Source organism: Sphaeramia orbicularis, chromosome 20, assembly GCF_902148855.1.
Source record: "Sphaeramia orbicularis chromosome 20, fSphaOr1.1, whole genome shotgun sequence".
NCBI lineage: Eukaryota > Metazoa > Chordata > Actinopteri > Kurtiformes > Apogonidae > Sphaeramia > Sphaeramia orbicularis.
The window spans coordinates 38,653,728-38,667,407 of NC_043976.1; the positions used below are offsets into that span (position 1 = coordinate 38,653,728).

The 13,680-nt window shown below is 39.6% G+C and overlaps 1 protein-coding gene across 1 annotated transcript in view; it reads left to right on the forward strand.

The window, feature by feature from the left end:
• The window catches only part of LOC115411070 (netrin-G1-like), a 206,960-nt gene that overhangs the window by 133,199 nt on the left and 60,081 nt on the right, over nt 1-13,680 (forward strand). The window contains exon 3 of the mRNA XM_030123011.1: nt 5,619-6,262. Coding sequence (XP_029978871.1) covers nt 5,619-6,262 — 644 coding nt within the window. The remainder of the gene's footprint in view (nt 1-5,618; nt 6,263-13,680) is intronic.

Genomic DNA, 13,680 nt, shown 5'->3' on the forward strand with positions numbered 1-13,680 from the left:
CTTGATGATGAATTTAAGTTATTCACTTCTCTGATAAAGTTTAAAAAATGCCTTAAATATAAAATCATTCAGGAATATTAAGTTGAGATGGTAGATGTGTTTTTGTTGTTATAATGAGAACGCTCGATGCTGAACACATTTAATTTAACGTAAGCAGTAGGTCAGGGGTAAAGGATAGGCAAAAAAAAAAAAAGCTTTTGTTTTTAGCCTATTCGTTTTTTTGTTTTTTATGTTGATTACACTTGGTTACAAAAAAATGCTTTTTGCAAGTTGTCTAGGTTTTTTCAACTGAATTAGGACCATTTTGCACTGCTAAATCCAAAAATGACATCTGTTTTTCTCAGTCACGTCAGGTTTTTTTGCTAATTTGATTTTGAAAAATTTGATCTTCTCACAAAATGGATTACATTTTTGTGACTTTATCAGTTTTTTTATATAGTTCTCACCCAAAATAGGTTTTAAGAGAAAAAAAATCATTTTCTAACAGGATTCCTGTTAGGTACAATGGTGTATTCAGCGCAGATGTAGCAGAATACGTCAGGCTTATTTTTGCAAGATCTTCTAGTCGAAGCCATTTCATTCACCTGTAATATTAAAAAAAAACATTAATCATAAATTGGCAAAAGTAAAATCTTCAGAACTCGTTTATTGCAAGAAATATGAAAGAATTTTGTATCATATGATGTGAAAATGCCCATAAATGTAAGCAAAAATGTTAAAAAGCCAATATGTAGCATAGTTCAGAAAGTTGACCTGATTGAGCAAAATTAATGTGATTTTTGGATTCAGCACACCAAAATGATCCGAAATCAGCTCAAAAAAACTTAAACAATAAATTTGTTGTTGACCAGTGTCATAATTATTGTGTAATGTGCAATGATTAATGTACAAACCAAAATAAACCATTCGTTCATTCATTTAATCTTTTTTAATGACGTGATTGAAAAATAAGATCGTCCGTGAGATCGTCCAAACCTAAATTGCATTATTACTTGATATTCCATACAGTTTATACAGCAGTTGTGTGTCTGATCTGTCACGTTCCTACACAGTTTGATTCAACACTCTACTCTAGTGGACCGCAACTGAACCGAACCATTATTTTTCTTCACCTATTTTACCCTGTACGGCATCTTTTTGAGTTGGCCATTTCACAGAATTCTTACTCGTTCTGTGTAGCGCTAAAGAAATATATTTAACAAAAGATAAACCCAGAGCTGGACCTGACCATGAACCAGACCCTCGTTCTTTTTCTGAAGAGTACGCCTCAGCCTCCGCCACAGACACAGGTTTGTCCATGGACGTGAAAAACCTGAGCAAACTGGAGGTACACACTTGAGAAAACTGTTAAATTTAACATAAATATAGTATTATCAGTCACATTTAAAAGTAGTAAAGATACAAAGCCTCTACTAATGATTTTAAGATGACATTATCAATGATGCATCTTAATTTAATCTTAACCCTTTAACGACTGCAGTCTCTCCGGCGCTGCATTTTGCACATTACAGCATTCACATTACTGCAGCTCCTGAACTGTTTGCACTATGCACAAAATTCACACAGTATTGGAAAGCTGAGATCTTGAGCTTTCCGACACTATACAACACTTTATGGCAGCACTGTGGGACTGTATTACTAAATTATTAAAGTAACTGTTTCAGACTTCCACACGACCTGGAAAAACATCTGGAAATAAAAAAATATGAAGTTGTAATATGGATACTGAATGTTCAAGATCAAAAACCATGTTTAAGCAGATGTAAAATAGTTGAAAGTTTATTTTTGTAAACTCTAAAGGTTTCATTACAGACATTTACAGTTGCTTCTGATAATAAATATGCTAAAAAGTTCAAGTCAGTTTTTTTTTCTTTTTTTTTACCAAAACACTGTTTTCAGCATTTATTATCTTTATCATAATACTGGAAGGTCTCAGAGCATCTGTCTGTATCTGTGTATCTGCACAGTTCTGAGAAAATGAGACGTTTTTAACTGGCCAATTTGATACCTGCCGTTGAAGAATAGTCCCATCTCCACATTAAATATCTCAGCAAGTTGATAGGACTAATATTTTGGGAGATATTAGTAATTTTGGAATACAATAGCCTTACAATCATGTTGCTATGCCCATAACAGTTGATACAAAATAAAGTTCTCCCAGGCATAAAAAACTGCAGCATTTAAAATGTGCTACTTTATAATAATGATAATTTATGGCCAGATATTGAAAGTTAAGTTCTTCCTGAAAATAAAGCTGCAAAAGAATTGGCAAAAAAGACATTTTCTGACACTTTTATTGCAAAGAAAACATAAGACACCTAGGCAGCCTGGTATAATGACAGTCTTAAACAGGTGCATCTATTGCAGTGTTTTTCAACCTTGGGGTCGGAACCCCATGTGGGGTCGCCTGGAATTCAAAGGGGGTCGCCTGAAATTTCTAGTAATTGATTAAAATAAAAACTTACTTATAAAAAATATGGTGAGTTGACAGAGACAATCACAATCCATAAAAGACACGACAAACTATTGCCGCGTTTCCACTGCGTGGTATTAGCTCGACTCGACTTGGCTCGGCCTTTTTGCATTTCCATTACGAAAAAGGACCTGGAATCTGGTACCCGGCACTACCTTTTCGGTATCACCTCCGCCGAGGTTCCAGGACTGGGGACCAGATACTAAAACGTGACGTATAAACACTGCAGACCACTGATTGGTCAGACAGTTTTCTCTGTGACCCGCCGTTTTACCAAAAACAGATGCAGAAGTGGACAGTAAATATAGCGGTACATTAATCCACATGATAACAGCCCAAAACTACACCATGGTCGGTCGAGGAAATTCATTCTTTGGTGGCTGACATAAAAATTCAGCCGAGACAACACGCAATGAACGAGTTTATCAGCAACTCTCTAAACAGACGACACGGAAATAATGCGCCGCATCGCTATGACGTCCAGGTACTGTAAAGTTGGTAGTATCTTGTAATGGAAACAGTCTCCAGGAATACCGAGCCGAGTCGAGCTGGTTCCACATAGTGGAAACGCGACATATGAGTCTGAAACTGAAGCACTGTTGTTCTGTTTATCTGTCAAATGTTCATTGTGGTCGGTTTCAGATGCTGCAGCTCTTTCATAATTCATAGTTTGAGTTCTTGTTTGTTCAGTATTAATTGTCAGCCTTGACTGTACATATCCTGACCAAGGAAAATCAAATTCTCACTTTGTGCAGTAATCTACACCTGGATTTACTGCCACCATCCATAATAATATACATTATATAGACTAACTGTCGTCTAAAATTAACGTTTATTTGCAACATAGTATAGCAAACTATTACATGATCATAAACAAATAAATTTTAGCAAAAAAAAAAAAAGTCTTTGTTTTGAATGTGCGGGGTTGCCACAAATGTGTGATGTTAAAATGGGGTCACCAGCCAAAAAAGGTTGGGAACCACTGATCTATTGTATGTTTGGAACATAAGGAAATGTAGTGTTTTTAAGCTCTTTTACTCCAATCAGCAACAATTATTTATTCCTGTACTTCCTGTAGGACACTCTGTCTTTTCGGTCTCTCCTGATATCCTGGGCTCACATTTCTAAGCAGTAATACCGTCCGCCATTCCGCATGCCAAGTGCGTTTTTAGAGACCTGTCCACACCCCCTAAGCAGACGTAACTGTCGCATATGAGTTATTACACATCTGTCCGTGCATACATGGTGCGACAGATGCTGCAGTTAATGGCACACCTAACCTCCCACCATGAGATGGTATACTAAAACCCGAGTGGAATTTTCCTCTGCCAGCCTGCCTTCTTTCCTGCTGCACCTCCGCCCTGCCACCGCCGCCACAGACGCCGTCCAGCGCCGGGAGAAGCCTGTGGGGAACGGTCCAGACAGGATATTAATGGGGCCCTCCAACAGTCGGAAGGCCTGACAGAGCCCTGTTTCATTGTCACCTTGCCTTGGAGGACAAGAAAAAACTTGCTAAGCTTATTAGCCGAATGGAGCCGTTTCTCCCTCTAACTTACTCAATCTCTGCCTTTGTGCTTCATTAGACTGTCTTACATCAGGGGCCTCCTCCTTTTCCACCGTTTCCTCACCACATCGCCACGCTCACTTCTACACATACACACACACCCGGTGACATCTCCCACCTAATCAAGTAGTGGATTATCTTGTCCTGATAAATTGGAGCTTGTAGCACTTGAAAGGTCCTCCTGGATGAGTGCGTCCTCCTCTTGACAGTTAGATCGAGCCCCTGGGGAGCAAGGAGAGAACATTGCCTGGTAATGATTTGCGGTAAATCGGGCAAATGTTTTTAGAAAGACCTCTTTCAAGCAAAGGGGGCTGATAAATGTCGAGTTTGTGGAGAAAGTCTGAAGTCGCTACATGCATTTATCTGTTTCCATCACATATGCAGAGATAATGGGAACTGTTAATTGGTTTAAAACAGGGGTGTCAAACTCATTTTAGTTCAGGGGCCACATACAGACTAATATGATCTAAACTGGGCCGGACCAGTAAAACAATATAAATAATAGGATAGAACTTATAAATATATCAACTCCAAAGATTTTTCTTATATTTTTGAGTGAAAAAAGTCAAATTCCGTAGTAAAAAAGTTTACATCTACAAACTGTACTCAACCATACCACGAACCGATATGAACAACCTGAAAATTCTTGAGAAAAAGAAGTGCAATTTTAAGAATATCACGCCGAAGTTTATCATTTATACATGTGCATCACAGCTTACAGATCACAGTGGATCTACAAATACACAACACATTCAGTAAAAGACAGAATGCTAGTACAATTTCACATACTTCTCTTAAGACATTTCAGGTTGTTCACATTTTTTTGTAAAAGGTTTGTCTGTAAATGTAAATATTTGTGTAATTTTATCCTTTTTACACTGAAACAAAGAGAGAAATTTGTGGTTTTCTTTATTTATAGGTTATTATGATTGTATTTTACCGGTCTGACCCACTTTAGATTGAATTGACCTAAAACGATTTTAACATCATTGATCATTAATAACTTCAGTGTAAATTTTACATTTCAAAAATTCATCCCAGGAGCCGCATTGGACCCTTTGGTGGGCTGGTTTTGGCCCCCGGGCCGCATGTTTGACACCTGTGGTTTAAAAGGTCCAGGTGTTGCATTGACAAAAGAAACCGGTTAAAAATAAACGCAAGAAACATATTTATGAATCCACACTGGCACAAAAGGCTTATATGAGGAGGGGTTTTTGTGCTTTTAAGAATGATTCACATAAATTTCAGGTATTTCATATTGGTGTTGTCATTTTGCACAAAATAACAGCAATTTTCTCTCCCAACTCTGGTGAGGAGGAGAAGAGCGAGACTGTTAAAGAATAAATGCTTGCACATCTTCACTGAGATTCAGCTTCTATTTCTGTGAAGCCTCGGACTTGTCAAACTTGTAAATTAGTATTAAACATGATGATATTCTGTTTGAGAAATAGTTGCCGCTCACATAAAATGTGTGGGTAAGACTTGTTCACTCTTGAAAATTGGCCAATTTTCCCTCCATGTTGCCTGTCACTGCTAACGTCCTCTCTTCACTTTCTCTTCTTGCTGCTTCTTCTGCCGTAGGAGAACCCTTACATGTGTAATAATGAATGTGACGCCAGCACCGAGGAGCTCGCCCACCCTCCAGAGCTCATGTTTGACATCGAGGGCCGTAATCCCACCACCTTCTGGCAGTCCACGTCCTGGAAGAAGTACCCGAAGGCCCTGCTGGTCAACGTCACGCTATCTTGGAACAAGACCATTGAGCTGACCGACGACATTGTCCTCACCTTCGAGTCAGGCCGGCCCGAGCAGATGGTCCTCGAAAAGTCGCTGGATTACGGACGAACCTGGCAGCCCTACCAGTTCTACGCCACCGACTGCCTGGACGCCTTTACCATGGAGCCCAAGACCGTGCAGGACCTGACCCAGCACACCTTACTGGACATCATCTGCACTGAGGACTACTCGCGGGGTTATGTGTGGAAGTACGACAAAACGGTGCGCTTTGAGATCAAGGACCGCTTTGCGCTGTTTGCAGGACCCCGCCTCCACAACATGGCTTCGCTTTACGGCCAACTGGACACCACCAAGAACCTGAGGGACTTCTTTACCATCACGGACCTGAGGATCCGCCTGCTTCGACCCGCTACCGGAGCGACTATGGTGGACGAGAACAACCTGTCCAGATACTTCTATGCTATTTCTGACATCAAAGTCCAGGGCAGGTAAGACTTTCCGAAGCCACACTTTTAGAATCTACAGGACTGACTCTATAGACTAATAAGCATTTTCTGTTTTTGTTGAATCTCCACTAGTGAAGAAAAATGCGTTTCCAGTTGCTATTCGTTCCAATTAGCCAGTGGATCCATAATGATGTGCAGAGTTCACCAGTTGTCAGCATGTCTTAATTAACCAAGATGCTTACAGCGTGCTGAGGCACTCTATTTTGGACGCCAAATTCACTCAGCTGTCTGTTAGCCCGTGGAAGATATTAGAAGTAACGTTTCAGCCGTCAGGTCACTGCGCGTTGTAATTAGTGTTTGATTTACAGTATCCACAGAGTGTCATATAACATGAAAACAAGATGCCATTATCCTGTTAACGGAAAGGCCGACAAAAGCCTCCCCCCCGTCTTCTCTGAGCTACAACAAGAGTCAGTGGGGCATAGATTTAAGTGGATCTGCTTTACACAGTGTGATTTTTCAATTTAACAGATGTGAATATGGTCGTAGGGGTGAAGGAATGCAGATTTAATTACTCTTGTTTTGTTCTTCACACATGAGAGGCTCACGGTGTAGGGAGTGCAGAGTGGCGGAACATCACAACAATTCAGGAATATGTGTAGAAGTGTTGAAGTCGGGCTGCCAGACTGCGGCTCGCAACAATGGATGTGTCACAGTTTGCCACGGCCTCGAGATGACTACAAATAGACACATCAGTTCAGTTACAAAAGATATCGGCGGTGTTTTCTGAGCTGAAATACCTCATCTGTACCTGACTAAACCTGCTAATGCATAAAGGCTGCAATAATACAATGTGTTCCAGCTTTGACATTATTTACACTTATATTTTTTAAAAGCCTTCAAGCTATTTAATGAATCTCTAATTTGTTGATTTCCTTAATATGCCATTAAAAGGGAGCACAGCCATTCTTCACGTTGCTTTTATGCACCGTAAATAGGCAGGTACCCTTGAGCGCAAGGGGCTATGATAATGAATGCCTCACTCAGAAATGGAATTTTTGACTTTTCTGGTGATTGAGAAGGTCATTCAGCAAAAATAACTGGAGGGAATTTACTAACACAAAAGAGTCGCATAGGGCGTCCATTCAACACCAGCTGAAATGAAGGGGCCTGTCATAAGCGCAGATTATTTATTTGATCTGACTAATCACGACCCAACTCATACATCCCTTAGGGGCTGTAGATTTGAGCTATGGCTACGTGCCACCATCGGGCCGCGGCGTTTACCAGCCCGTTGCTTTTAGAGCGACGTTCGCCTGAGAAATGCTCCCCACTGTTTACCAAAGGTAACACACAGTTCAGCAATAATGAGATACACTCAACAGAGAGAGGCTTCACTCTCCTTTCCCTCTCCCATAGCGAATCACTGCTCAGCCCTTTCTCCTTCTTGCGTCGTATACGACACATAAGCTCCTTAACCCCCGGAATACAGTTCTGTGAGACTCGGCGGGAGCGATTTTTGCAGGGGCAGTGAGGTTGAATCTGGCATATTCAACTGCACGCTGGACTCGGTTGCCATCCGGGGGGGTACAGTAGGAGAGCTTTCAGATTTTCTGCCCTTGCCACAACAGTGTGAGAAACAAAGAAAAGAACCTAAGCTCTTTGGTAAAGTAGGTCAACCCAGAAATGATAGCAAGACAAAGACGAAAAAGCCCAACATTGCAGAAGTAGATCTCTTTGCATCTGTAACATGTAGCTAACATTGATACCGGGAGGCCAGAAGAAGTGTCACGCATGACCGTTTTATTATGGTTGATTACAAGGAAAGCCTGAACCGAAAGCGCCGGGGGATAAAAAAAAAAAAAAAAAAAAAAAAAATCGATGCAAGGAATTTCAAGTCAAACCACGCGTGGAGCCGTGAGATGGATGTGTGCACAATGCATAGCGTCCAGTGACTTAAATGAATTTGACACCCCCTCTGTTTTATTGTATCAGCAGGGCTAAACGGAGGAAAAAGCGTAAAGAGTTCTGAGGATTTTCTAATTATCTACTCCATGACTCGGGCATAATTGCTCTGCCTTTCTTTTTTACATGCCTTACAGTAACTACCGCCTGCAATTTCACCAACTGTCTCTCCCCCCTTCGCTCGACTCTCGCCCACCCCAAACCCCATTCCCTCCCTCCTGTCTGTGATCAATACAGTGTAATTAAAGCTGGAGAAGATTCAAGCCAGTAAAGGATCTCTTTCTGGCTCTCTGTTTCGGCGCCCCCCCCCCCCCCCCCCCCCCATTGCCACCGCCGCCACCCCTCCCTGTCTCGCTCTATTTCTCCTGTGCAGAGCAGACTTGTCTCTAAAGAGGCTGGAGGTCCCTGCTTTGAGTTAAACAAGAGAAAGACACAACCCCATGCAGTCCTCTATCGCCACTTTCGGAAATACAGGCACATCTGACTCTACAGAAACGTCTACGATAAAACTGGTCAACAACAAATTTAGTGTTTAAGTTTTTTGAGCTGATTTAGGATAATTTTGGTGTGCTGAATCCAAAAATCACATTAGTTTTGCTCAATCAGGTCAACTTTCTGAACTATGCTACATATTGGCTTTTTAACATTTTTGCTTACATTTATGGGCATTTTCACATCATATGATACAAAATTCTTTCATATTTCTTGCAATAAACGAGTTCTGAAGATTTTACTTTTGCCAATTTATGATTGTTTTCTTAAATATTACAGGTGAATGAAATGGCTTCGACTAGAAGATCTTGCAAAAGTAAGCCTGACGTATTCTGCTACATCTGCGCTGAATACACCATTGTACCTAACAGGAATCAAGTCACAAGTTTCATAAAGTGTGCTTACCAATCTTATTTTGGTATTAATTATTATATTTTGTGAGAAGATCAAATTTTTCAAAATCAAATTAGCAAAAAAACCTGACCTGATTGAGAAAAACAGATGTCATTTTTGGATTTAGCGGTGCAAAATGGTCCTGATTCAGCTGAAAAAACCTAGACAACTTGCAAAAAACATTTTTTTGTAACCCAGTGTAATGAGTCCAGACAACAATCTAACCTGGAATTTAAAAGTTTTATGATTTTCACACATTAATTGTAAACTGTCTCTCATTAACAGAGATAAAATAACATTCTCAGACAAATTCCCACCTTGTTTCTATCTGGTTTGTGACTTGCGAAGCAGAAAGTGAAAGGAGTTGACTGTGATTTTTGAAAAATATTTCAAGCGAGACATTATCAGGGAAGGTCACATGAAGGGGTTGATTAGTTATTAGATGCACAGGTTTAGTTTTGTAAAGTAAGTCAAGTTCAGGTCCAAAATTTAGCAATAATAACAGACAATGGAAATTAATATATGAATATCACAGTGGTTCTATGTAATCTGGCACCAGAACACACTTCAGACCAAAACCACCAATGAATCAGCACTATGTATCCACAGACTGAATAAAATATGAAAGTCATTGTTTACACTCATCTGTATTATGATATCATCAAGTTTTCTTCTTCAAACTAAAACTCATAGATGCTTATTTTAACAGTTGCTCAAAATAATCCTGTGTTTTATAATCTTAATGTGCTGCATTGGCTGATAGTTTACATTATAGCTCTGTTAGCTTAGCAACTTATCAGATGTATCACAATCAGTCAACCTCTGTAGCAAATCGCACATGATGAATAAAAACAAACGTTAGCAATTAGCAGTGGTGGAATGTAACAAAATATCTGTACTTTCAATAGTATCTGTACTATCACAATAGAACATAGAAAAACAGGAATAATTTAATTCTGCTACTACAAATCAAATAGAAAATAAAATAAATTATTAATATTACTAAATGCATTTTAAACATTCGTATTGCACTTTTCCCTGAAAGGTAGTTTCGAACAAACAAGAAAAATCTAATCACAGTTCTGTCAGTTCACATTCTGCAGAAAAATACCTAAAAAATTCCACATGAAGTGCAACATTAACAAGAGGGTAAACTGGTATTCTGTTGAAACAAACTGAAGAGCAACACTGAGAACAGAGAACAAACTGTTTAGGACACTGTGTGTATTTGTGTGTGCCTGTGTGCACAAGGGATTTTTTTTTTTTTTTTTTTTTTTTTTTTTGTCGGAGCTGGGGGGTAGGGGGGGGTGTGCAGTTATATACCTGGGGGTGCGGTCCATAACTAACGTAACTAACGCTGTCGTGAAATGAAAGTGAAACTTTACATACTTTCAGCGTTCTGTTTATTCCTCTATTATACAGTGTGTGTGATAGACAGACAGACAGACAGAGCTAGTGTCAGTGTTTTAGAACTACCGTAGTTCCTAGGGGCCAAACAACGTCCATCTTATTAACATCTCTTTCATCGTTGTTGTCTTTCACCTGAACCTGAACTGATCCAAACAGACTGGACTGATGGTGGAGGGTCTTCAGTCTCTTCCTTCCAGGTTCACATCATATTTGTTGTTTTTTTTAACCTTATATCAGCTGCTATTTCATATTTTAGGTCAATGTGTGCTCCTTCAATATGTCCGTGTGAAACTTGCGTGGATTTAAAGTTCCGCATCGAACGACGTCTTTCATTCCTTTTTTTTTTCCTCATCATACTGTGCCGTTTCGGTACAGCTGTGTAGCGAACCGAACAGGTGCGTACCGAAACGGTTCGGTACGGTACGTGTTTCGTTACAGGCCTAGTACTTAGTGCTTTTACTTGAGTACATATTTTGCAGGATATTTGATACTTTTACTTCAGTACTTCCTCCAAAGCTGGCCATTAGATGCTTGGTTTCCTGCACACTTCTGCGGTCGTCCTTCTAATTGCCATGTAGTCCAGTTTGGATACAGCTGTTTCAACCACAGATCAGCAATTTGGTGAGTGATGGCTCTATTGGATCTGCCCTAAGGAAGGAACAAACAAGAAGTCAATCTGATTTTTTTTTCCACTCTCCCTCTCCTGCCACACTGCTTGGCTTGCTCTTAGTCCAGCCTGCAGCCGACAGATAATCCATTTGTGCTAATTTCATGTTTCTTCCTGCCCACCTCCCCCCTTGGATAAGTCATTCCACTTGTCTACACTCCTTAGTCTCAGCTTCTTCCGTGCCGCCATAAGCATCTATTTACCTTGCGCTGTGCTTTGCATTTCAGCCTCTTTTTGTTTTTTTCTAATCAGCAGTCTGCATTAGTCATTGTGTGGGAGAATGCCGTGTTCGCGGGACAGGCCAAGCAATCGGTTCGGATAACTCGGACCATCTGTTAGCATCAACACCACATGTTTGTTTTATGGCCGCAATCAAATGACCTGCAGCTTTTTGTCAGTCCGGCAAAAACAACTTAAGTGAGGTATTACATGAGTCAATGAGGCTGTAAGTCAAAACGTTTAATGTACAGTATGTCTTTGTCATATTTACTGCAGGGTGGGAGGACTGGAAGCGATGGGTTCAGTGTTGACTCATCAGATACCCTTTGACGCCGCTGAGCGCTAAAGTGGTTGTAATATTCGACCCATTTCATTCTGACCCCAACATTTATCATCCTGTCTCCTCCTTTCCACACTGGCTTTATGTCACACTAATGCAAAACGACATCCATTACCGTATAATTTCCACTCCTACTTCCTGATTCGTGCCATAAAGCGGTTTACAGTTGGTGCAGTAAAGCAAAGCAACAGATTTCCTGCTAACAAACCTGTTGGTGCATGGCGGTTTTCTCTGCGTCGGCCTATCCTTTCGACCTGCACTTGCCTTCCCCCTGACTGTTCTTGTTTATCCTCATTCTCACTTCAAAGTCTGCTGTGAAATGTTCTTGTTTTTATGTTAGATGTTTAGTTTTGAAGTTCTCCGCAGTCTCCCTCCGCTTGTGAGTCCTCTGGGAGACGGAGAAGCTGATGGGTTATTAAACTGATTACCTGAAGGTTACAGCAGAAATATCACTGCAATGGTTCCCACGGTTTTATTTTTGAAGATTTGATTCAGCTTTGACCGAGGAGACTTAAAATGAAGTAAAAGTACTTAAATGGACTTCTTGGTAGTTGATTTTACTTGCACATATCAAAAGAATTTAACAGTAGAGGACTAGGTGATCTCACTATCATTGTAAAGATTGTGAAAATCTTCCTACTCGGTTGCCATCAATTTTATCCAGTGTTGCTGTTAGCATTAGACATGCTAGGCTAGCATGCTTATTTCAGTCCATGCATAGTGATTTTTTTTTGTGTTTTTTTTTGCATCTTTCTGCACTAAAATGCTCCATTTTAGTCTTCTTTAACCTGCAGAGTTGGTGTAATATGCAATTTTTTTTTTTTTTTTCCCATTCTTTGTTTATTTGGAAAAGCATGCCATACAAAACTTCCCTTTCAGTTCCAATTCAATATCCACACGTCAAATTTGAGCAAAGATGCTAATCCAAGATTTTTAGTCAAATATAGAACAAATGAAAAAAGAAAGAAAGAAAAGTGGGTGGAGGAGAGGGCTTACTCTGCTACTTCATCAACAAGATAAAACATGTGAGTGCGGCGTATAACTCACTAGCCGTGAACCTCGGAGTTGTTCTGTACGTGACACGTATCAGTAAAAAAAGGGTCTGGAGTCCAACTTTTCTGTTTGTGGTCTTTACTTAAATCTTAGATTGATCCAAAAAAAAAAGATGAATTTCTAAATTAAATTACATGATGGTCAAAAGACTGTGATGCTCCTGGGGTCCAGGCTTCCGGTTCCGTAACTCTTTCTTTACATTTTTATAATCTTAGCAGCCAATAGGATTGCATCACACAATGATGTCAAGACTTAAGCTATTATTACTCAACATTCATATAATATACATAAATTATTAATAATAAATCAAATATACATATAAATATGAATTTTTAACTGAAACATGAAAAATGGCTCTAACAAAACACATTAAGGTGTGCATGTTTACATTAACCTAAACAGAAATGTGTATCATATAACTGATGTAGTCAATTCACATCAATTACAGGTTTTACATAATTTCGTCCGTTTTGACCAAATAGTGAAAAAGATTCCCTTTGACCCTTAAAACTTAATGTCAATTTCTCCAAAATGTAAATGTCTTGTATGATATCGATCCATTCTTCAGTTGTGGGTACTTCAGGCTTTAACCATTTTCTAGTAATAGTCTTTTTACTCGCTGCCAAAAGCATTAACATCACTTTTTATCTTTCAGAATCCAGTTATCACATGAAATATCTCCTAAGTACAGGGCTTTACATTTACAAGGAATTTTTTTCAGTGAAGATGTTTTTTAACTGTTCACGTAGCTACTCCCAGAATGGTTTGATCACTAGTAACTCCAGAAAATATAATATTGACTGGCGTTATTTGTCCCACAGAGTCTCCAACAGGTGTCTCCACTGCCCTGATGTTTTTTCTGGGCATAAGTTACAAAAAAAATCTAACAATATTTTTCCAAAAGAATTCTTGTAATATGTT